Here is a 26,298-nt window from a genome sequence, read left to right as displayed (position 1 = left end):
TGAAATAAGAACACCGTGAATTCATTGTTCAAGGAAGGGGAAATTTTATTGACACATTCCTGGGGTCAGATACATCACATGATCACACTGACAGAACCACAGGCACATAGACACAGGCAACAGAGCATGCACAATGTCGGCACTAGTACAGTGTATATCCACCTTTCGCAGCAATGCAGGCTGCTATTCTCCCATGGAGATGATCGTAGAGATGCTGGATGTAGTCCTGTGGAACGGCTTGCCATGCCATTTCCACCTGGCGCCTCAGTTGGACCAGCGTTCGTGCTGGACGTGCAGACGGTGTGAGACAACGCTTCATCCAGTCCCAAACATGCTCAATGGGGGACAGATCCGGAGATCTTGCTGGCCAGGGTAGTTGACTTACACCTTCTAGAGCACGTTGGGTGGCACAGGATACATGGGGACGTGCATTGTTCTGTTGGAACAGCAAGTTCGATTGCCGGTCTAGGAATGGTAGAATGATGGGTTCGATGATGGTTTGGATGTACCGTGCACTATTCAGTGTCCCCTCGATGATCACCAGAGGTGTACAGCCAGTGTAGGAGATCGCTCCCCACACCTTGATGCCGGGTGTTGGCCCTGTGTGCCTCGGTCGTATGCAGTCCTGATTGTGGCGCTCACCTGCACGGCGCCAAACACTCATACGACCATCATTGGCACCAAGGCAGAAGCGACTCTTATTGCTGAAGACGACACGTCTCCATTCGTCCCTCCATTCACGCCTGATGCGACACCACTGGAGGCGGACTGCAAGATGTTGGGGCGTGAGCGGATGACGGCCTAACGGTGTGCGGGACCGTAGCCCAGCTTCATGGAGATGGTTGCGAATGGTCCTTGCCGATACCCCAGGAGCAACAGTGTCCCTAATTTGCTGGGAAGTGGCGGTGCGGTCCCCTACAGCACTGCGTAGGATCCTACGGTCTTGGCGTGCATCCGTGCGTCGCTGCGGTTCGGTTCCAGGTCGACGGGCACATGCACCTTCCGCCGACCACTGGCGACAACATCGATGTACTGTGGAGACCTCACGCCCCACGTGTTGAGCAATTCGGCGGTACGTCCACCCGGCCTCCCGCATGCCCACTATACGCCCTCGCTCAAAGTCCGTCAACTGCACATACGGTTCACGTCCACGCTGTCGTGGCATGCTACCAGTGTTAAAGACTGCGATGGAGCTCCGTATGCCACGGCAAACTGGCTGAAACTGACGGCGGCGGTGCACAAATGCTGCGCAGCTAGCGCCATTCGACGGCCAACACGTCGGTTCCTGGTGTGTCCGCTGTGCCGTGCGTGTGATCATTGCTTGTACAGCCCTCTCGCAGTGTCCGGAGCAAGTATGGTGGGTCTGACACACCGGTGTCAATGTGTTCTTTTTTCTATTTCCAGGAGTGTATGACTAAAAAGATGACATCACTGATATAATGTACACAATATTGTGAAAATGAAAGTTGCCACTCACCATATAGCAGAAATGCTTAGTCACAGATAGGCACAACAAAAAGATTGTCACAAATATAGCTTTCGGCTTGTGGCTGAAAGCTATGTTTGTGACGACAGTCTTTTTGTTGTGCCTATCTGCGACTCAGCATCTCTTCTATATAGTGAGTGGCAACTTTCCTTTTCACAGTATTGTTACATTCCACCCTGGATTTTCAGTTGTTTGATATAATGTATGCAAGCATTTGTAATAAGTTCCAGGCACATGAGCTTTCCTGGAAAGTCCTTGCAGGGTAACATCACTGTAATTGATAATTGGAAGTATAAGTGTTTGTACAACTTTTGTTTCCATGTCAAGAGAGATGAGCTTTTTATATTTTTGTAGGGCATGGAGAGATGCTGATGCATTCTTGTGTATTGCAATTACTTGCTCAGTCCACTTAAGATTTTAATCTATTACTACTCATGGAGTGTTTGCTGAAGGAGAGGAGTTGATTTTTGCCCATTTCAGGCTAGTGAGCCTAGAATGATCAACTAGTACTGCTTGGCTTTTGGATGGGTTGAGCTTCAACCCTGTATTGTATGCCCATTTTGAAAGTGCACATAGGCTGGTATTTAGATTCTCAATATCAGTTGTCAGGTTTATTGGTTTTGCACTTAGATGCAACTGGACATCATCAGTGTATACGTGGTATTAGCACCAGAACAAAACTGATGGTGCATCATTTATATAAAACGGAAAGAGTACAGGACCTAATACTGAACCATGTGGGATGCCTGAAACTAAATGTCTGCATTGTGACTTTATGATGCTGGACATGACACACTGCTGGCGAGGTGTTAGGTATTTGGGAAACTATTGCACTGCACTTGGTGAGAAATTTAGGCTGCTAAATTTGCCAAGCAAAATTTCAAAGGTGGCAATGTCAGTGGCTTTGCTGAAGTCTAAGAAGCACATGATAGTTGCTTCTTGTGTGTCCATGACAAGCTTCACATCATCTGTTACATTTATTAAGGCAGATGTTCTGCTGTGATGTTTATGGAAACCTGATTGTTACTCATCTAGTAACTTGTTTTTATTTAGACAGATTGTAAGTTGAGCATGGTCTATGTATTCTAAGGCCTTGGACAGTGCAGGATGAACACCAATAGATCAGTAACCATAGGGCGCTGTTCCAATGTACTTTATAGGTAATGAGTTAACGAGTCCCTGTTTCCAGTCCTCAGGGAAAACACTTGTGGTTAAGGAGTGGTTGAAGATATCTATTATAGTGAGAATTGTGGGTCAATTTGGATCATGATGATGCCATTGCGTGCAGCAGGTACTGACTGATACTCATGATAGCATTTCTGAAGGTACTGCAAGTAACAAGCCTTAGGTAGACTTCTTTTTGGTTACAATTGTTCACCCCCAATAAGTAATCAATGAGTCCCTGTTTCATTTTTAGTTTGATTGCAGCTGTAGGCTATGTAAAGTACTGGTTCAGTTCTTCAGCTGGGACAATGGGATCAGCTTCAGCTTTTACTTTCCCAGTACCAAGACCATGCATGGTTTTCCATATGGCAGCTGGTCTGCTTCTGTTGTCTGTTAATGTGTGGACATGCCTAATTTCTGCATTTCTCAGAACTTGACTGATTGTGTTGCACTTCTGCTTATAAATGATATGGTTTCCATGAGTGGCATGTGGTTTGTATGTCCAATATGCATCATCTCTGAGATTCTTGAACTGTTCAAACAGTTAGCCTAGATGCAAGTTTCCTTCTTATTGTTCAGGTCTTTATGGGAGAATATTTGTCATATAATTGAGCAAGTTTGTTAGAAAATCCATGAGGTTTTCTTTTTATGTCTTAGAGGGGAATAGAAAATGCTCTGCAAACTAGTTCTTACACCTCATTTGCAAGTTCTGGTAAATTAATGTGTTTGAAGTCTCAATATGTAGTTAGTTACCGTTTCTTTCTGGGACATTCTAGCAAGTGTGTCACAAAAATTATGGCAGTGGTGGACATTGTAGTGACCCAGCTACACATGGCTAACAAAATTAAGACCAAATCTGCCATGTTATCTAGTTCAGTAATGATTCAAGCCATATGTAGTGATTGTGACTTAGCCCGGCCACTAAATTTCACCAAACTATCATAAAACACTGAGTCAATCCTGCTCATTGCAAATGTGGTGTGGTGTTAAAAGAAACACTCTCTGATTTCTAACTAACAAACATTTGACCATTTTGCCTAATATTTAGTTCTGCATGCACAGTTAAATGTGGTACAACTGCATGCATGTATGGTTATGTTGATGTGGCAATAGAAAATTTACTTCTAAGTGAACACACAGTGCTCAGTCTGACACTTGTTACTATGTTTACTCACATGTGCGTATATTGCACCAGTCAAGTGTAAGCAGCTCTGCTGCCATTGGCTGTTGCATTCACCTTAATGGTGGATGCCACAATTTGAACAAATGTGATGCCTAAATAATTGCACATTAAATTTGTTTGCTGAAATTACAGTGCAAATGTATTTCACACTTGCCAAAAGCAAGCAATGGCAGCAGCACTAAAGTATGAATGAAAGAAGTAGACATAAGATAGGAAACAACTACAGTAATGGAGATCAACAATATCTACATTAATTAAAAAATTTCACTAATGTGCCATTTATTTTAAAGAAGAAGCAAATTATAGATTAGGTTCTTTGAACAAGTTCCAAAAAGAAAATTTACAATTTTAATAGTTGTTTTAGCCTTTGGCGGGAGCTAAAGCAGCAATCCTTATCAGTTACAATGCAGGCAGTGGCATGCAATGTCGTCGGCAGCTTATCATTGCAGACAGAATGTTGAAATCAGCTCCGTAAGGTGTAGGTGCTACAGATGGATTATCTCATGAGGAATTTTAGTTTCTGCTTGGCGACAATTCCATCAGATGCATATTACAGGCCACTGGATACTTCAATGCTGTTGCAGTTGTTGCCAAAATTCAAGATTTACATGAGCAATTTATTATGTCTCTCATGCACGACACTGAAGTAACACAGTTCAATAGTGGGTTTTAAAATTATTTTGATCACGGAATTTTGGCCTGTTCATTTACCAACCGAATAATGCGACCGCAAACTCGTCACTATTGGTGGTAATAAGCAGTTTCTATATGCCTGTGGGATACTTAATGGTTCATGCACACAGTAGTCAGCAACAGTGTGAATATGCATCAAAATTAAAAAGAATTTAAAATACACATGGCACAGTCACAGAGTACACAGTTCTTTCCAGAATACTGTAACTACAATGTTGTCTGGTCATAGCTATATTGTCGTAGTTATGCGACACAGTTTGTTTGCCAGTTTTACACAGTCCAAGTTCTCTGTCTGCTTTAAACGTTTTTACATTCCAGTACAGGAAGGAGCAGAAATGTATCTCATCATTAATCAGTTTCATTCATACCATTTGTTGCACAACACGACATAGTCAGCACACTTGTAATCTCCTTCCTCCTTCTCAGTACCAACATGAGTCCACACATACTCTACTCACACTGTTCAATCCTCACAATCAATATCCTGATCGCTCTTGCTCTGCTTGCACAATATCTCAGTATACATTTAACTTTAGAAAGTCATTCCAATCAAAGTTATTGCAATAAATGATAAACAAAGAAACAAAATATTTTACCTATTTAGTAGACAAGAAAACTGAATTACAAGTGTCCCATAGGGAAATAATATCAATTGAATATTATTATTTTCAACAAACAGTTACTCATTACATTATAGGACAAAATAAACACTATACTATATCACCGGAAATTCATGTGCAACCAAGAAAACAGAAAGAAAGCGAGAAAGAAAAAAGAAAAAAAAAAATTCTTATATAGGTTGCAAGTAGCGATGTCTTCACAACATGCTTGGAGCAAATGTTTGAGAGGCATGACTTACTCTGAGGTTTCATTGTAAATATATCTATGAGAGTGTGACCGCTGTTCATATGATGGTTAGGAGAAATTGAAGTAGCAACACATTTGATGAAGAAAACATTCACTTAAATTTGATGCTGGAAGGACTGTTGTACAGAGATTTTATTTTAGTGTCACCAGTTGTAATTATATGCTCATATGTCAATTTGAGACATGAAAGAACAGTTTCAAAGCAGGCAAACCCACCTACTTTAGCAGGTTTGTAGAGGATACATATCTGACACTTTCTGTTAAGGGATTTTATCCCAACGAGTGTGTATTCCACTTATTTGTCTTTGTTCCTGTTGGGTTTGCATAGCACAGTAGATGATAAATCAGAGTGTACCTATGCCCCTACTTCATCTCTGTGCCATTTACAATTGTCATGTCTTAGAAAAACGTAGACATTTAGATTTACAGAACTTGTGGGAATACTTGGTTTGAGGCAGGTCTGTGATACATGTATTACATAGGCATCTGTGTCTTGAAATATTTGATGGAATTCATTGAGATGAGCTGTAAAGACTAGACATTTGTGTATGCAATATGGATCTTAGTGTGCTCTCGTACAAAACTCATGAGGCTATCACTGCTGGATATTAGAGACTCTGTGCCAGTGAGTGTGGGGGAACAAAGCATACTCGGGCACTTTGAGTTAGGGGAGTGGGGTTTCCAGAAAGGAAGGAGGCAATTATCATCAAGGAGGAGAGAGTTTTGTGGCCAAGGCCAGTAGGCTTTGCAACAATTGTTGAACAGCTAACTGTAGACAGGAGAAGAAACTTGGTTAACAGAGCTACAATAGTCTGTGCACAGCAGAATTGAAAGCAAGATAATCAGAATATGAAGAGAGTGTATTATTGACAGTTGTATGATGAGTAACAATACCAATATGATGATAAGTTGATAAATAAAAATGGAAATAATGCAGTGAATTGAACATCTTAATGAGAGCGCGGTGAGAATAATGAGGTGCTAATGGAATAACAAACTGTTATGGTAATGGAAGTATGAAAATTGAACAGAAACTTTATGATTAGTACTAAAAGTAAATCTAAACAAACGAAAGATGATGACACCAGGAAACAGTTTTAAGGAAAATATTACAAAAAATAACTTTACAAAATGAAGACAAACACAAACACGCAAACTAGAGGCAGCAAGAGTTGGCATGTTTCTAGCGCCTGAGGCACAGACATTTGGGTTTACCTGCATTGCAGACTGATCTTTTCCCACTTTTAGTCTTCACTAGAGATGGGCAAACTGAAACACTTAACTGTTTCGAAACAAATGAAGCAGTACAATGTAATGTTTCGATACACTATTTCGAAACAGTGAAACAGTTTGAGTTTTTTAATCTAATAAACCTACACATTTTATCATCTTGACTGTCTACTGTGTAAGTATGTCCACATAAACACAAATGAGGTGCGAGAGCACTAATCATATCGCAGAAAGTATGGAATTATCAATTACGCTTCTAGTTAGTTTCGTATTTCTGCAGCAAATGCGCTGCTTTTGTGTCATGTGACTTTCATAATTTTCAATTGGCTGAGGACAGCCATAGCTGAAGAGAGAAGAGCCACCACGAATGGAACTGGAGGTGGGAGCAAACTGCAGAAACAACGGATATGCTACTGGGATTCCCACATTCCGTTAGTATGGGTAATATACCCATCCTGCTAATTTCCATGCACACAAAGGGAATCATTGAGGATAATAGGCACAGTGACTATAGACTCACAAATAAAGCCAAATAATTTGAATAAATAACAAAATATAACAGAAAAAAATTTTGTCTTTCAAGGTGTTTCGAACCGTTACTTCACCATGCTTCCTAGTCCTTCCCATTCACCATTACACTATCATTGATATGTCAAACAGAATGCTTGGAATTATACCTACATCAAATTTATGTATATTCTAATAACTGTCACTCTACGCCTTTTTTTATTCAAAATGTTGAAGGCTTACTTGCTTATCTTAATATGATTACTGTACATGAACAGAGAAGCGAATGTTATCAAAAAGTGTAATTTAGCTGAATCATTTTCCCACATTTATTATTTTGAATGTGAATGGTATGAGTTGTTTTATTGTTTGGTTAGTGTTTATAAAGCAGATGTCACATCATTTTGGAATATGACAGTCAGCTAGAAACGAAACTTTATTTTCGGATATCTTGAGCTTCATGCTATTGCGTGTCAAAAAGATTTCGACACTTTTGAAAGTGTTTCATGAAGTGGTATGTTAAATGTGTTTCAGTACCTTTGCTGAGCCCGAATCTCGCCTGACACTGAGCCAAATGAAACATCACCGTTCCAAGCACAGGTGGACTGAAACAGCCTTATTTTGAAACAACGATACATTTTATGGGTCTGGCTTGAGACCGAATCTGGTCCAGTTATCTGAGACAGGGGCAGGATGAAACACCACTGTTTTGAAACAGTGAACCGTAGCCGTTCTGAAACATTGAAACAGATCCACGTATCGATACACTGTATCGAGACATAGAAACAGTGGCCAAGTCTAGTCTTCACCATTATCCTACCATCCTTTGTCCACACATTTTGTAGCCCAAATCTTGATAGTGTGCTGTTAAAAATCTTTAGTTTTTCAGAAGTGATATCCTAGCATATTGTCAAACCTGACATCATGAGTTTGTTCTACATTCTGAAGATTTCATATTTTTTACTGTATGACAAAAACTTCAGTATTATGGCACTAGGTTTTGAAGATCCTGTCTATGTCATTCAGTGTCACGTGCAGGCCTAGCTTCTCTCAGGCAAAACTGATCACTAATTCATCCATCGGAATTGTCTCTGGTGTTCAGGAATCCCAAACAGTCTGAGACTATTGCATTTCTGATATTGTTCAAGTAGGTCAGATTTTTCTTTCAGCTTCTGTTTAACCAATTGTGCCCTATCGTCATTTTCTTTTTTCTTTTAAAGATTTGTTCAGAGCACAGACCTCGCTTGCATTCATCTCCAGAGTCTCCTATATTTTGGCCATCACTGGTGCAGTGGCAGCATCAGTGGTGGTCCATACAATGAGCCCAACCATGTCTCTTAACTGTAGTGTGGGACTCAACTCAGACTCCATGAGTGCAATGACATGAGCAATGCCAGGTGGTGTGGCTACAGCTCCCGATGTCAGTTCATTTGCGAACTGGTTATGCGATGCTGCACATTGTTCATTGGTTATCCATTTTAAACACAATTCCAGGTTACGGATTTTCAGAATCGAAAGCTAATATGACACTAGGCACTCAGCACATGGTTCTTGTGGTATATACAGAACAGCTCAGCTGTGTAATAACACCTCCAAAATTCTTGTAAACTTGCGAGCTGAACTAATGTGCCTCACCCAATTGCCACTATTTTGCTTATGTGTTCAAATTAACTTTGCTCAGTGATTATAATCATATGCAATAGACATTCTCCACAGAATATTTGTAATTGATTTGTACCTGGCTTGAAAAGCAAGAAAACCATAAGAGGCCACCAACACACAGGTAGTCATTGCCTTGTGCCTTCTCAAGTCCAAGGAACAGCTGCAGAAGGCACTCATTAACTGAGAATATCTTTCTACTTTCGCACCACATCCATCATAGTGTCATATTCATCTACCAATAATGTTTCCAGCCACCAAAAAGAGCACTGTCAACCAGAGAATAGCTTGCTTTTGCCTAGTAATGGTGGAGATAGAGGTAATTACACCAACAGGCAGAAAAGACGATGTGTTGTGGATGCTCTCTCACTTCAGTGCCCACAGCCAGCTCAGTTCAGTTCCTGCAGCACAGCCATTCCTACTGTGCCAGCATTTCCTGCATTATGCTATAGAGCACAGTTTCATGTGTTGTTTTTTTTTAACACAACAGTTCCATCTTAGCAATCGCTATTTATGGAGCAATAGATCTAATAAAATGAAAGTCGGCACACAATTACTTTCAGTCATAGTGACAATATCATAGACTGAGAATAGACTGCAAAATTAATTAGATTTTATTGTATTAGATACCCAAGATAAAATGAAATTCATCAAACTGTTACCGAAAGTAAAGTAGAGTGTGTATCATAACCCTTATATGTTACTTGTTATTTGTTATTGTGTTACCACATTTCTGTTCTAGTGCCACCCTGTCAAGCATGTGTTTAATTAGTGATAGTAGCATGCAGCCTATTACCCATTTTAATGAACTGTAGCAGTGAACAAGTTTTCTGCTTCTGTGGATATTTGGGCTAGATTAATAGTAACATTCAGTTCCAACATCTGAACACTAACTAAACGTGCAGTTTTGTCTATGATTAAACTGAGGCACTGACCTTGCTGTCATTTATTGGCTGAGCCATAAGTTTGTAGCATTTATCCATAAGTATAACAAGCACAACAGATACACATAATAGAGACTTGTAGTTACCAATAATATATTCTGCTTCATTGCTTACAACAGTCACGCAGTTTTGGGACGATGAACTCTTCAAGCCATGTTCAGAGTGCATTTTCATGCAGAAATAAAGTTTCTTGAAGGTTCTTCACTTAAAACTTCCAGGCTGGTAGGCCGTGGTAAAAGTATAAAACTCTCTCCTGGCGTTTCGTCTTTGACTGCAGGAGACAAACTCGGAGGTAAAGTGGCGAACTGCTTTACCTCCGAGCATGTTTCCCGTTGTCGGAGACCAAACGTCAGGACAGAGTTTTATACTTCGACCACGGCCTATCAGCCTGGAAGTTTTAAGTGAAGACAATACTGGCCATGAAAGCTTACATTGTATTCCTTGAAGGTTGTATAATACAGAGAGGAAAAAGTGAAAATCTGAGGGCATGAGACCAGGTGAATAAGGTGGATGTGGAATGGCTTCAAATCCAACTCATATATAGTGTTTTTTGTCAGTCTAACAGAATATGGGCATTTGTTATCATTGAGTAGCATCACTTCATACAGTCATCACGGTCACTGTTCTTGAATTGTGTTTGCAAGACATCTCCATTGTTGACAAAAAATGTCAGCAGTGATTGTTACACCTTGGGGAAGCATTTCATGGCACACCACACTGTCGCTGTTCCATGAGATACGTAACATTATCTTTTGTGTATGTGCTCAGGTGCTGCTCTGTGTGGGCTCTACTATTCCTTTCTTTTCCTTATGTTAGCATAAAGATACAATTTCTCATCAGCAGTAATGAAACAGGATAGGAATAGTAGGTGTTGTTCATGAACCAGTTAATGATGAGCAAGCGGAGATGCACATATGGCCACCAACTTTAGTTTTGTGATTTGCAGTACCTTTACACCCAATTTTTGAATCTTTCCCAGTGCAAGCAAATGTCACATGATGGTGGAATGGTCACAGTTCATTACTTTTGCCAGTCCTTGAATAAACTGATGCAGATAATTGTGGATTAATGCATTTAAATGATCTACATCAAACCCCAGAGGTCTTCCTGAACATAGAGAGTCAATAATGTCACAACGATGCCCTTTAAATGGCTCTGAGCACAATGGGACTTAACATCTGAGGTCATCAGTACCCTAGAACTTAAAACTACTTAAACTAAACCAACCTAAGGACATTACACACATCCATGCCTGAGGCAGGATTCAAACCTGTGACTGTAGTGGTCACGCGGTTCCAGACTGAAGCACCTAGAGCCGCTAAGCCACACCGGCCGGCAGTCCTCTTTAAAATGAGTGAACCTTGTTTTTGCTGTGCTCTGTCCAGTGACATTATCTCCAAACATGTGCAAATGTTTCTGGCTGTCTCCAGTCGTGTCACCACTCTACTGAAATCAAACAGAAGAATATGTCAAAACTGTTCTGATTTCTCCACTTAGCACTCCATTTTCTAGCACCCACAGCTCCACTGACTATATCTAAATGACAAAATGCAATATGTAAACTCAAATAGTAACAGTGAACTATAGATAAAAAATGACAATCGGTAATGAACCCATAGTAGCTGGAATACCAACAAGCAAAACAATAATGTTATGAACTTATACACCAGTCCAACACAGGTAATTAGGTTGGAGACAATAAGGAAGCTGTCAGAACAGACTGAAGCCATTCAGTTTTACTCAATACACCTAATCACCTCAACTACCGTGATAAGAATCTTCTTAGAGTGAACAGTTAAAAATGTAATCTTGGTTTGGAAAACTTATTTTGTGTATTTCTCAAAAGTATTGAAAATGTTTTCCACTCTGTTTGATTAGTTTTTCCCCATTTGTACAGTAAAGGGATGTATATCGTAAATAAAGTGAAATGAAAGCCAAATAAGATAATAATTTTATTTCATAATAATAAATAGATAATTTCAATAACTTACCACTGGCTTGCTCCTTTTCAGTAATTGTCCACTGAAGCCAATTTATGTTCATCAGCTGGCTATGTGTCATTCCAAGACCAGTAAAATGATGTCGATAATTTTATTTTTCTTCCAGTCACAAACAGAAGTTGATGAGTTCTTAACTTCTCAACATGATTTTGAAGAATATACTGAAATGGTTGTAAAATTCCATGATCTCTCCCTTCAAATTCCATGTAAGACTATGCATGTTGTTACGATGTCAATGTATGAAATCCACCGAGAAGGCTTAATACATAATTTGGTTATGCAATCACGGTCACAGAGAGATCAGATTTTGGCAAAAATGGCATCTTACTATCAAGAGATGTGTAAACAGTAAGTATTAAATGCTTCTGTTAAAAGTGAGGCATTAGAGTGTTCAGTCATTTTTTATGTGTGCAACCATATTTTAAATGCATCTTGAAGTTCCCAATCATTGTACATCATAAATTTCTCTTTCTTTGATATTATCTCTTTCACTGCAATGTGATTTTTTTATAAGTGTTTGGTTTAAGTTATAGACATTATTTGATGACAATATCACACAATACCAAAGAGTTTTATGTTATAGAAAACTTTCAATGACAGCAATATCTATCTTTGATAAAATATCTTGGAATAATCTATTTTCAAATGAGTCTTCACACTAAGGTGTTCAGTACATATTTTAATTCATTCTCTGTGAGACAGCAGAAAACAGTTCCTTTCAGTTATGAAAGTCACATCTACTTACAAAAGTCACATGTAATAGCTCTTGAAACCTGAAACTGTGTCCTGAGTCTTCTAATTCAAAATCAAACAACAGAAAATCCAGGATGGAGTAATGCAATATTAAAAATAATATAGCATAGATGTTGCGTCACAGATAGGTGCAACAAAAAGATTGTCAAACAAGTAAGCATTCAGTTCAAAAGACCTTCTTCCGAATTGGATGACTTAGACACACACACACACACACACACACACACACACACACACACACACACACACGAGCACAGCTCACACATACATGTCTGCCACCATTCAAACCACATCACATGGTCTTACTTATAAGTTACACTATATCAACCATCTTGCCCACGTGCAACACATGGCTACAAGACCACGCTAATTGTTGATGCAGCATTTCATGTCCTGCATTACTCTCACTGATATTGTTAATCTTAAAGGGACATGAAGGATGTTTGGAGATTGTAGAAGTGGTGGATAGTGGTAGTTCAAGGTGGGAGGAGGAAGTGAGCAGGGTAGAGAGTTTTTCGAGGTGGCATTGTGTATATTGCTCTAGTTCCTACCAACCATCCTATATAAAAGATACCAACCATTTCCTTTTCGACTCTCTACATTCCCTGTTCCTTTACCATACAGTGCCCTGCTCATCACTATTGATGCCACTTCCATTTACAATAACATCCCTAACACCCATGGGCTTACCACTATAGAACACCATCCTTCCCAATGGCTGATGGATTCCAAACCAATAACCTCCTTCCTAATCACCATGACCAAATATATCCTCACCCACAATTACTTCTCCTTTGAAGGCATTACCAACAAACAAATCCATGGATCCAAGGCACAAATATGTGCACCTGCATGGCACCATCCAATGCCAACCTATTCATGCACCATCTAGAAGAATCCTTTCTAGACACCCTAGAGTCCCAAACCTATAATCGGGTTCAGATTCAGTAATGATGTATTCACGATCTGGATTGAGGGTGAGGACACCTTCACCTGGTACTATTCAATCCAACAAGCCACCTTCCTTGATGTTGGCCTCACCTTCAAGCTGGCAGTAACTTACTACCTTAAACATGGCAGTACCTCTGTCCATATCAAATCTGCCAACCACCAGCAACACCTCCAGTTTAACAGCGGCCACTCATTCCATACCGAGAGGCCCCTTCCATACAGCCTAGCAATGTGTGATAATCACATCTATAGTGATGAGCAGTCCCTCTCAAAATATACAAAGGGTCTCACTGAGGCCTCGACAGATCATAATTACCCTCCCGTTCCTGCACAGAAACAGATCTCTTGTACCCTATCTTTCTAGTCACCCATCAGCCCACCAAAACGTCCCACTGTCCAGCAACAGACGAGCATTCCACTCAGGTCTGAAAAGAGAAACATCCTACCCACTACCCTTCACATCCCTTCCACAGTGGTATTCAGGAACACACCAAACCTACACAGTATTTTCATCCATCCCTGCACAACCTCTGCTCCAAATCCCTTGCCTCATGTCTCATATCCCTGTAATATGACCTAGGTGCAAGACCTGTGCCCATACGCTCTCCCACCACCATCACCACCACCTACTCCAGTCTGGTCACAAACACCACCTATCCCATCAGAAGCATGGTTACCTGTGAAACCAGTCATATGATCTAAAAGTTAAACTGCAATCACTGTGCTGCATTCTATGTGGGCATGACAACCAACAAGTTGTCTGTCAGCATAAGTGACCACCAACAAACTGTGGCCAAGAACAGCCAGACTACCCTTTTGCCAAGGACGTGCAGCCGGACACAGTAAGTCGCACCCAGACTTACCATTTGTCACTCGCCCCCCACACTCGAACTTCCATTACGCATGTCGTGAATACGACATACATACGAACTGATAAACAACTGAAAGATTTGAATACAAGTAAATCCCCAGGTCTGGATGTAGTCCTAGTTCCATTTTACAAATAGTACTCTGTGGCATTGGCCCCTTGCTTAGCTTGCATTTATCGTGAATCTCTCACACAGCACAAAGTCCCAAGTGACTGGCAAAAAGCGCAGGTGACTGCAGTACACAAGATAGGTAAAAGCACCACCCGCAAAATTGCAGACCAATATCCCTGACTTCTGTTTGCTGCAGAATCCTTCAACATATTCTCAGTTTGAATATGATAAACTTTCTTGACACTAACAAGCTTATGTCCACGAATCAGCATGGTTTTAGAAAGCATTGCTCGTGCAAAACTCAGCTTGCTCTTCTCTCACATGATATACTGAGACAATACCAGAGAAGGAAAGTTGCTACTCACCATATATCAGAGATGCTGAGTCGCAATAGGCACAATAAAAAGATTCACACAATTAAAGCTTTCGGCCATTAAGGCCTGTATCAGCAGTAGACACACACACACACACACACACACACACACACACACACACACACACACACACACACACACACACAAATAGAACTTGCACACACATCTGCAGTCTCAGAGAGCTGATATCACACCGCAAACAGCAGCACCAGTGCATGATGGGAGTGGTGACTGGGTGGGTGTAAAGAGGAGGCTGGGGTGGGGAGGGGGATAATATGATGGGAGTGGCGGACAGTCAAGTGTTCCAGTTTAGACAGAGAGCAGGAGAGAAGGTGTGGAGGGGGTAAGTACCAGAAACGAGAGAAAATAAAAGACTGGGTGTGGCGGTGAAATGACAGCTGTGTAGTGCTGGAATGGGAATAGGGAGGGGGGTGAGTGGGTGAGGACAGTGACTAACAAAGGTTGAGGCCAGGAGGATTACGGGAACATAGGATGTATTGCAGAGAAAGTTCCAACCTGCGCAATTCAGAAAAGCTGGTGTTGGTGGGAAGGATCCATAAGGCACGGGCTGTGAAGCAGTCATTGAGATGAGGGATATCATGTTTGGCAGCGTGTTCAGCAACAGGGTGGTCCACTTGTTTCTTGGCCACAGTTTGTCAGTGGCTGTTCATGCAGTCAGACAGCTTCTTGGTTGTCATGCCTACATAGAATGCAGCACAGAGGTTGCAGCTTAGCTTGTAAATCACATGAATGGTTTCACAGGTAGGTGATGTTCGTGACTGGACTGGAATAGGTGGTGGTAGGAGGATGTATGGGACAGGTCTTGTATCTAGGCCTATTACAGGGGTATGAGCCTTGAGGTACAGGATTGTGAGCACAGGTTGTGTCAGGATGGACAAGTATATTGTGTAGGTTCGGTGGTCGGTGGAATACCACGGTAGGACGGGTGGGAAGGATAGTGGGCAGGACATTTCTCATCTCAGGGCATGATGAGAGGTAATCAAAAACCTGGCAGAGAATGTAATTCAGTTGCTCCAGTCCTGGGTGGTACTGAGTTTAGAGGGGAATGCTCCTCTGTGGCCGCATGGTGGGACTTAGGGGAGGTGGTGGGAGACTGGAAAGATAAGGCATGGAAGATTTGTTTTTGTACATGGTTTGGAGGATACTTATGGTCAGTGAAGGCTTCAGTGAGACCCTCAGTATATTTCAAGAGGGACTACTCGTCACTGCAGATGCGATGACGACAGGTGGTTAGGATGTACAGAAGGGACTTCACGGTATCGAATGGGTGGCAGCTGTCGAAGTGGAGGTTTTGCTGTTGGTTAGTAGGTTTGAAATGGACGGAGGTACTGATGTAGCCATCTTCAGGGTGAAGGTCAAGATCTAGGAAGATGACATGTTGGGTTGAGTATGACCAGGTGAAGCAAATGGAGGAGAAGTTGTTGAGGTTCTGGAGGAATGTGAATAGGGTGCCCTCACCTTCGATCGAGATGGCAAAGAAGTCATCAATGAATCTGAACAAGGTGAGGGGTTGAGATTCTGGGTGTTTAGTAAGGATTCCTCTAGATGGCCCATGAATAGGATGGCATAGGATGGTGCCACAGGTGCCCATAGCTGGACTTCAAAGGAGAGGTAATAATGGGTGAGGATATAGATGGTCATGGTGACCAGGAAAGAGGTTCTTGATTTGGAATCCATCGGGCATTGGGAAAGGTAGTGTTCAATAGTGGTAAGGCCATGGGCATTAGGAATTTAGTGTTGGAAAGGGAGCAGGGAAAGGGCTAGATGAGTGAGGACACCAACTAATGAAGGCTGAGGCCAGGAGTGTTACTGGAATGTAGGATGTATTGCAGGGAAAGTTCCTGTACGTTCAATTCACAAAATCTGGTGCTGATGGGAAGAATCTATATGGCACAGGCAGTGAAGCAGTCAGTGAAATGAAGGATATCATGTTTGACAGGGTGTTAAGGAACACGGTGGTCCACTAGTTCCTTGGCCACTGTTTGTCAATGGCCATTCATCTGGACAGACAGCTTGTTGGTTGTCATGCCTACATAGAATGCAGCACAGTGGTTGCAACTTAGCTTGTGGACCACATGACTGGTTTTACAGGTAGCCCTGCCTTTGATGGGATAGGAGATGTTAGTGACTACTTTAAGTGTCTCATTTCCTAATCTAATTCCCTCAGCATCACCTGACTTAATTTGACTATATTCCATTATCCTCATTTAACTTTTGTTGATGTTCATCTTATATCCTCCTTTCATGACACTGTCCATTCCGTTCAACTGCTCTTCCAAGTCCTTTGCTGTCTCTGACAGAATTACAATGTCATCGACGAACCTCAAAGTTATTATTTCTTCACCATGGATTTTAATACCTACTCCAAATTTTTCATTTGTTTCCTTCACTGCATGCTCAATATACAGATTGAATAACATTGGGCGTAGGCTACAACCCTGTCTCACTCCCTTCCCAAAAACTGCTTCCATTTCATGCCCCTCGACACTGCCATCTGATTTCTGTACAAATTGTAAATAGCCTTTCGCTCCCTGTATTTTACCCCTGCCACCTTCAGAATTTGAAAGAGAGTATTCCAGTCAACATTGTAAAAAGCTTTCCCTAAATCTACAAATGATAGAAATGTAGGTTCGCCCTTCCTTAATCTAGTTTCTAAGATAAGTTGTAGGGTCAGTATTGCCTCACATGTACCAACATTTCTACGGAATCCAAACTGATCTTCCCCAAGGTCAGCTTCTACCAGCTTTTCCATTCGTCTGTAGAGAATACGCGTTAGTATTTTGCATCCATGACTTATTAAACTGATTGTTCGATAATTTTCACATCAGTCAGCACCTGCTTTCTTTGGGATCAGAATTATTATATTCTTCTTAAAGTCTGAGGGTATTTCGCCTGTCTCATACATCTTGCTCACCAGATGGTAGAATTTTGTCAGGACTGGCTCTCCCAAGGCCGTCAGTTGTTCTAATGGAATGTTGTCTACTCCCGGGGCCTTGTTTCGACTCAGGTCTTTCAGTGCTCTATCAAACTCATCACTCAGTATCGTATCTCCCATTTCATCTTCATCTACATCCTCTTCCATTTCCATAATATTGTCCTCAAGTGCATTGCCCTTGTATAGGCCTTCTATATACTCCCTCCATCTTTCTGCTTTCCCTTCTTTGCTTAGAACTGGGTTTCCATCTGAGCTCTTGATATTCTTACAAGTGGCTCTCTTTTTTCCAAAGGTCTCTTTAATTTTCCTGTAGGCAGTATCTATCTTACCCCTAGTGAGATAACCCTGTACATCCTTACATTTGTCCTCTAGCGATCCCTTCTTAGCCATTTTGCACTTTCTGTCCATCTCATTTTTGAGACGTTTGTATTTCTTTGTGCCTGCTTCATTTCCTGCATTTTTACATTTCCTCCTTTCTTCAACTAAATTCAATATTTCTTCTGTTACATAAGGATTTCTACTAGCCCTCATCTTTTTACCTACTTGTTGCTCTGCTGCCTTCACTATTTCATCCCTCAAAGCTAGCCATTCTTCTTCTACTGTATTTCTTTCCTTCATTTCTCTCAATTGTTTCCTTATGCTCTCCGTGAAACTCTGTACAACCTCTGGTTCTTTCAGCTTATCCAGATCCCATCTCCTTAAATTCCCACCTTTTTGCAGTTTCTTCAGTTTTAATCTACAGTTCACAACCAATAGATTGTGGTCAGAGTCCACATCTGCCCCTGGAAATGCCTTACAATTTAAAACCTGGTTTCTAAATCTCTGTCTTACCATTATATAATCTATTTGATACCTTCTAGTATCTCCAGGCTTCTTCCATGTATACAATCTTCTGTCATGATTCTGAAACCAAGTGTTAGCTATGATCAAGTTATGCCCTGTGCAAAATTCTACCAGGCGGCTTCCTCTTTCATCTCTTAACGCCAAGCCATATTCACCTACTGCGTTTCCTTCCCTCCCTTGAATTCCAGTCACCCATGACTATTAAATTTTCATCTCCCTTCACTGTCTGAATAATTTCTTTTATTTCATCATACATTTCTTCAATTACTTCGTCATCTGCAGAGCTAGTTGGCATATAAACTTGTACTACTGTAGTAGGTGTGGACTTCGTGTCTATCTTGGCCACAATAATGCATTCACTATGCTGTTTGAAGTTACTTACCCGCACTCCTTTTTTTTTTTTTTTTATTCATTGTTAAACCTGCTCTTGCATGACCCCTATTGGATTTTGTATTTATAACTCTGTATTCATCTGACGAAAAGTCTTGTTCCTCCTGCCACCGAAATTCACTAATTTCCACTATATCTAATTTTAACCTATCCATTTACCTATTTAAATTTTCTAACCTACCTGCCTGATTAAGGGATCTGAGATTCCATGCTCTGATCTGTAGAACGCTAGTTTTCTTTCTCCTCATAATGACGTCCTCTTGAGTAGTCCCCGCCCGGAGATCCGAATGGAGGACCATTTTACCTCTGGAATATTTTACCCAATAGGACGCCATCATCAATTAACCACACAGTAAAGCTGCATGCCCTTGGGAAAAATTATGGCTGTAGTTTCCCCTTGCATTCAGCTGCCCACAGTACCAGCACAGCAAGGACGTTTTGGTTGGTGTTACGAGGCCAGGTCAGTCCATCCAGACTGATGCCCCTGATACTACTGAAAAGGCTGCTGCCCCTCTTCAGGAATCACAGGTTGGCTAGCTTCTCAACAGATACCCCTCAATTGTCATTGCACGTAGGGTACAGCTATCTGTATTGTTGAGGCATATCCCCAATGGGGGGGGGGGGGGGGGGGTTATCCTTAGGAATTAAAAAGGTTAAGATTTTGTTGGACACAGGGGTGCAAGAGTCAGTGGCTACTAAAAGTTTAATGGGACGAAGGAAGTTAGAAATGCCACATTATAGGTTGCGTGGAGTGGGGGATAAGGAGGTAAAACCTTTGGGGTCCATGACAGTTGACTTTCGCATAGGGAAAGTCCAATTTGATGCATGCATGGAGGTAGTACCATGGGTAAGCGAGGGCTATGACATGATCCTAGAAGTAGATTTCTTGCATCAACATCATGCCAAAATTGACCTCGGACAATGAACTGTGGAACTTGAAGGAATGTTATTTCAACTAGGGGAAACTGTTGTCAATGCAGAGCTGTTGTGAGGGGCGTTCAACATAATGAACTAACCAACTGAGCTGCTTACTTTTGCATTAAGGCTTAATTCGCATGAATGTGTGCCTAGTGGCACTGGAAAGTCTCTCTGGGCATGTGTAGAGTCAAGTCTACCTGTGAGTACGGTATGTGCTATTGGACCATTGGAGGATAATGAAGTTTTGGATCCATTGGGTTGTTTCGTGAAACATAGTATTGTATGTATACAAGAGAGAAAAGTCGGGCAAGCAGTCCCCGTGAACGTGGATAATTTTAGTGCTGTAGACGCGAATTTGGGAAGAGCTTTAGTAGCGAATTTGAATGTACCAGATAACGAAGACTGGTGTTCTAGAGGTAGGATAGTGATCAACCACTACCTGCCAATAAAACTGAATTGGGTAACAAAGTTAAGCATTTAAAAGGAGGAGAAAAAGAGCATTTGTTGTGGGAATTTAAGGATTTGTTTTTTCCATGAGGGCTGTTACTAGCAAATCCATTAGTTCAACATAGGATACCAACAGGGAACGAAGCACCTATTTACCAACGAAGCACCTATTTACCGTAAACCATACAGAATACCGAGGATTTCATTGATCAGAATCTTGCGGATGTTATTATAGAGCATAGTGATAGTTGCTGGGGATTGGGCATTGTCATTGTGCCTAAAAAATCTATGGATGGAACTAAGAAATACAGGTTCTGTTGTGACTACCGATACCTCAATAATAAGACAGTAACAGACGCATACCACATTCCAAATATATCAGAGACTTTGGGTCACTTTTCTATGATGGATCTGACATGTGGTTATCATCAGTTAGAGGTGGCTCCAGAGGATCATCCAAAAACTGCTTTCTCTACTCCTGGAGACTGTTACCAGTAAATCAGAATGCCACTTGGTTTGAAAAACCCTCTGGCATCATTTCAGAGGTTGCTAGACAGTGTGTTAAGGGGTTTGAAACCATGACAGTGTCTTGTCTATTTAGATGACATTATAGTGTTTCAAGTAGTATGTAGCAGCGTAGACAGCAGTTAAGGGAAGTCTTTATGAGGTTAAGGGCTGCTCGTTTGATGTTGAGCCTGGAGAAGTGTCATTTTGCATTGGAGGAAGTGAAATATGGAAGTCATCATCGTCAGTAAGGACAGAGTGTGAACAGATCCCAGGTTGGTACAGGCTGTAAGGGATTTTCAGGAGCCGAAAACAGTTAAGGAAGTGCAATCATTTGTCGGAATTTGCAATTTCTGTTGAAAGTTCATGAAGGGTTTTGTAGATTTAGTACATCCATTGATGTGATTGTTACGGAAGGGTGTGAAATTTGAGTGGACAGAAGAGTGTCAAAAGCATTTGACAAACTGAAAGAAGTGTTAACATCAAGTCCTGTTCCTGTGTTTCTATGTTTTTAAAAGGAATTTATCCTAGCATGCAATGCATCGAGTCAAGCATTAGCGTGTGTTCTTAGTCAGGAAACTGATGGGAGAGAACATCCTGTAGCGTCTAGGCAGTTGAATGCAGCAGGGAGGAATTATGCAACAACAGAGAGGGATATGCTTAGTGTAATATATGGAATCACATATTTTAAATGTTATTTGTATGGGAGAGGATTTTGGGTAGTGACAGATCATGATGCATTGAAGTGTTTGTTGGGGTTGAAGGATCCGTTCAATAGACTCGCTAGGTGGGATGTGAGGCTTAGTGAATTCGACTAAGAGGTGGTGCACAAGCCTGGGGAGAAGGATGGTAATGCAGATGCACTGAGTAGAAAGGTGGCAAAAGTAGAAGTTATAGGTTATGATCCAGTGGTATGACAAGAATTACAGGGCACTGACAACAATTGTAAATTGTATCAGACACAGCCACGATTTAATATGTACGATCGTCTTCTGTGCAGGGAAACGAAGTTAGGGCCAAGAGTAGTAGTGCCAGCGAAGCATGATCACATGTTATCTGGTCATGGAGGAGAAGAGCGATGAATAGGAGAGTGGCGGAGAGGTATTGGTGGGGGTGTAGAGAAGTGGATGTGTATCAATATATCAAGAATTGTATACCATGTGCACAGAGAGCAGATTTGAGTTGGAAACGGATACAGCTACAGTGATTGCCAGAAATGACATGTCCATTATTTATGATGAGAATTTATGTCGCAGGATCTTTCAGTCAAACACCATAAGGAAACAGATTCATTCTGACAATAATAGACCATTTTTTGAGGTATGTGGAGGTGGTGTCTATGCTAAATTAACAGACAGCAGTGGTCATGCAAATGTAAATAAACAATTGGATTTTGAAGTTTGGTGTACCAGAGACAATAATGACTGACCAAGGGACCAACTTCATGTTGGATTTAATGAAGGAACTGCATAAATTGTTGAATGTAAAGAAGTTGAGAACAAGCATGTTGCATCTACAGGTGAACAGAAGGACAGAACAGGTACACATCACAATCAGGAAGATGCTGAGTTTTTATGTGGATTCTCATCACTATTTGAAGCATATTGTATGCGCATACATTGCAAAAGTGCATACCAATACCAGTTTGTCTCAGTTTGAGGTAGTGTATGGGCAAAAAATGCTGACACTGTTTGATTTAGTGAAGCCACAGAAGTAAGGGCCGGTGAATCTTTGCGTCAATTCGTGAGGACAATTCGGGATGTTTGGAGACTGGTGCAAAAGGCGAATTTGAAGGCTCTGGATAGGCAGGAAGACGCAGTGAAGTGGAAAAGAAGTTTACTGCAGTATAGAGCAGGGAAAATGGGTAATGCTATGTATCCCTCGTACACCAAAAGGGGGAAACGAAGAAGTTAGTCACGAGGTATCAAGGACCATACCAAGTAGTTGAAACCACCTCCCCCATTAAAGTTAAGCTTCAGCTGCCAGCTAGAACAACAATAGTGCACATTGGGCAGTTGCGGCCATTTAATGGTTGTCACAGGAAGAGAAGAGGAAGAAATGGAGAGAGGAGAGAGGTGTGAAGTGCAGGGAAAACCAGGAAGATAGACTACAGCACGATGTACCATATGCTTTGCAATACAGCAAGTAGTAGAGTATTTGTAGTTTTTTTTCTTGTTATGTATCATTGGGTTTGTGTAGGTTAATTAGGCATTGTATTTTCATATGTTGTATGCATTTTCAGGTATTGTGAGCCCGCTGGGGACAGCAGTCTTTTTGAAGAGGGATGAAGGGTGATGGTGACCACTGTCCTCAGGTCACTGAAATGGGGAGCATTGAGCAAGTTGGTAGAAGTAAAAAACTGAGGAGGTATTGCTGATCTCAGCAGTTAAAAGTAGGTGCGCTGAGATGACAAGGGAGGAATTACGGAGCTGACATAGAGGGAAGATAATGGTATGTCCAGCTAGGGTGAAAAGTACCGATCTGGACTCATGCACGGTACAGTTATTTTTAGCCAGGAGGAAAGAAATAGAGTGTCCAAGGGACATCGAGGAGCCAAAATTGAGCTTTTAACATGTCAGGATGCATTGGATCTTCTCCACCTATGAAAATTTGATAGTAGTAGCACGTTGTTTTGAGCAGGGAGTATTTGCAGAAGCAAAATGTGTAGAGCTTGAGGGGAGCGGAGTTTTAAACAATGGAACTGCTTGTAACATAGTAGGACCAACTTACCATCTGCCAGTGTCAATTTCAGGAGTCCTGCAATTGAATGTTACACAGGCACACCTGTACTTGCCAGAAGCAACTTTAGAGTTTTTGCCAAGGCAGAATCTGACTGTTAAATCAAACCCTGGAGCCAGGTCTGTTGAGACCCGTAATCTAGTTCATTCAGAGTGAGAGGGGCACATATCAGCCGAGCAGCATGTGCAGCATGTAGCTCAATATAGGGAAAGGCAATGACAAGTAACGATTGTTTTGAGCACCTCTGTGCCAAGTGCCATCACAGCCTTAACTTTGTTGTGTGTTGTTTTCATTCTGATCAGGCAGAGAACCAGTTCCAAGATGGAACCGATGGTAGTCCAAATCCCAGTGGATTGGATACCGAGGGTGTAAGATGAGTAGGTAAGGGGTTGATTGAGCATTAAGTGGAGTGGTCATCCAGTAAGGAATTTTTATGTTTTGTCTCATGTCATGTGTTTTGAGAGGAGTAGACCACATCTAAGTTTTCTAATAGTAGTAGTAAATATGTCATAAGTACATGCCAATCCAAACAAGTTTATGAGAGCTAGAGGTCGACCCGGGGACTGGGTCTTTCCGAAGGGGGCGAATAATGTAGCGGCACCACTGTTTAAAATAGGAAGAAGATAGATTTGCAATATTTCTGAGTGCACAAGTTACTGCTAGGCATGAGCCTGTTGACAGTAAATTACACTGACCAGCGTCGAACCACAGAAAAGAGTAAGCGCAGCGGATTGTATGGCACAACTTACAGACAGAAGGGACCCACTGGCGCAACCTAGGTGTTATGAATACGTGACTCGGAGTGGCGTGTTAGTAAAACAAAGGCACACAACCGCATATAAATAGGTGCCAGTTTTCTAACGAGGGGGATTCAAGTGTGGCATCTCTCTTGAACGGCGGGGCATGTCACACCACCAGCTACACACAGCAGCAGATGGGGCCCCAGCATTCCAGTCCACAGCGGGTAGCTGTTTCAACCCTCTGAGACCAACGCGGGGTCTGTAGCCAGCCAGTGGTGGGCCACTCGACGGCTTGCTACTGCGGGCAGTCTTGTTGCCTCCCAACACAAGCCGCAGGCATCCCGAGGCGAGGGCTACAGATTTGGCTGTCGGATCGCAGGTGCTTATTGTTGCTGTGACCTTAACCACTACAGCGAAGCAGTATGCAGCAGGCCACCCTGTGGCTTACAGCAGAGTGGCACAAAGGCAAGGGGGATGGAGACCACTGAGTCGGCTGCCGGCGCATCCTGATGTCATCAAAACTCGGTGGTTGTACATGGCCGGCATGCCACAGTACATTGCACGGGTTGCTGAGGTAGGCATTCCTCGCCAAGCTGTTTTGCAGACAGCAAAGTGGTGTCCTCAGCATTGCAGGACCCTATGATGCCGACAGAGAGGAACATGGCACGTAGCAGGGAATAATAAAACACTTGAAGATAACGGCCGAGTTCCAATAAGATGTATCCTGACAGTTTCCATCCATGTCCTACATTCCTATACCACATGCCAACATCAACATCTGGTAGTGACGCCTACACAGCAGTACTTTTCCTAGGAGAGTGGGGTCTGGAAATCACAAATCACATATCTGTAGCTTTTGCTAGCTTCAGTCTCGACAAACATGAATTAAACTATACAGCCACTGAAAAAGAACTATTAGCAATAGCATGGGGATTCCAAAAATTCCAAACACAAGTCTGGAGGTCAGAAATACACATATATATGGATCACCAGGCTCTATCCTTTTTAATGAATAGTCGGTTATTATGTAGTAGATTAATGCAGTGGATGTTGTTCCTACATGAATATGACATTAAAATACAGGTTCTGAAAATATTGTACCTGACATTTTGTCTAGGTTACCTGTAGGCATGAAAGAGTTAAAACATTCAGAAGGCCCTAGCGTAATTCTTGCAGTTAACTTTTTGACAGTAGAATATGCACATAACATAAAACATAACATAAAACATCCATTATGATCACTGCTTTACAGAAATATTTGCTTGTGTGTTAGAAAGTCTTTACCTCCTAATCAAGCAGAGAAATCGAAGGTTATAGGGAATAATTTGTTTTGGAGAGACAGTATAACATCGCAACATTAGCATTTATGCATCCCGAAGTTAATAGAGGATGAGATTGTGTGGTATGTTCATATTGGATATGGACATTTCGGGATAAAGAAATGTATAGCTCATATTAATAATTTCTATTGTTTTAAGAAGCTAGGACATTAGGTAGCATCTTTAATTAGGACTTGTGAAATCTGTCAGAAGGTCAAAGAGAGTAACACTCATATTAAATACAAAATGTATCCAATCATTCCTAAGACAATACACAATCTTACAGCAGCAGATTTCTTTGGACAACTTCCGGAAGGAAAGGGAGAAGTGTCATATATTTTTATCCTCATAGAGTGTTGGTTGTTGTTAAGTTGTATCCTATTAAGAAATCAAATACGACTGTTATTTACTGTCTGCATCAATACTTTCTCGAGGTAGGCAAACCAAAATGGTTTTTCACTGATATTGGGCCACAATTTGTCAGTAATGAATTTAAAGAATTTCTAGCATGGGAGGATATTCGTTAAGTATTCATATCAAACTACACTCCTGGAAATGGAAAAAAGAACACATTGACACCGGTGTGTCAGACCCACCATACTTGCTCCGGACACTGCGAGAGGGCTGTACAAGCAATGATCACACGCAAGG

At 41.5% G+C, this 26,298-nt stretch overlaps 1 protein-coding gene across 1 annotated transcript in view; it reads left to right on the top strand.

The window, feature by feature from the left end:
- LOC126336485 (dynein axonemal heavy chain 7) overlaps positions 1-26,298 on the top strand; it is a 978,012-nt gene that overhangs the window by 276,975 nt on the left and 674,739 nt on the right. The window contains exon 8 of the mRNA XM_050000228.1: positions 11,840-12,081. Coding sequence (XP_049856185.1) covers positions 11,840-12,081 — 242 coding nt within the window. The remainder of the gene's footprint in view (positions 1-11,839; positions 12,082-26,298) is intronic.

Source organism: Schistocerca gregaria, chromosome 2, assembly GCF_023897955.1.
Source record: "Schistocerca gregaria isolate iqSchGreg1 chromosome 2, iqSchGreg1.2, whole genome shotgun sequence".
NCBI lineage: Eukaryota > Metazoa > Arthropoda > Insecta > Orthoptera > Acrididae > Schistocerca > Schistocerca gregaria.
This window is presented reverse-complemented; position numbering and strand designations above follow the sequence as displayed.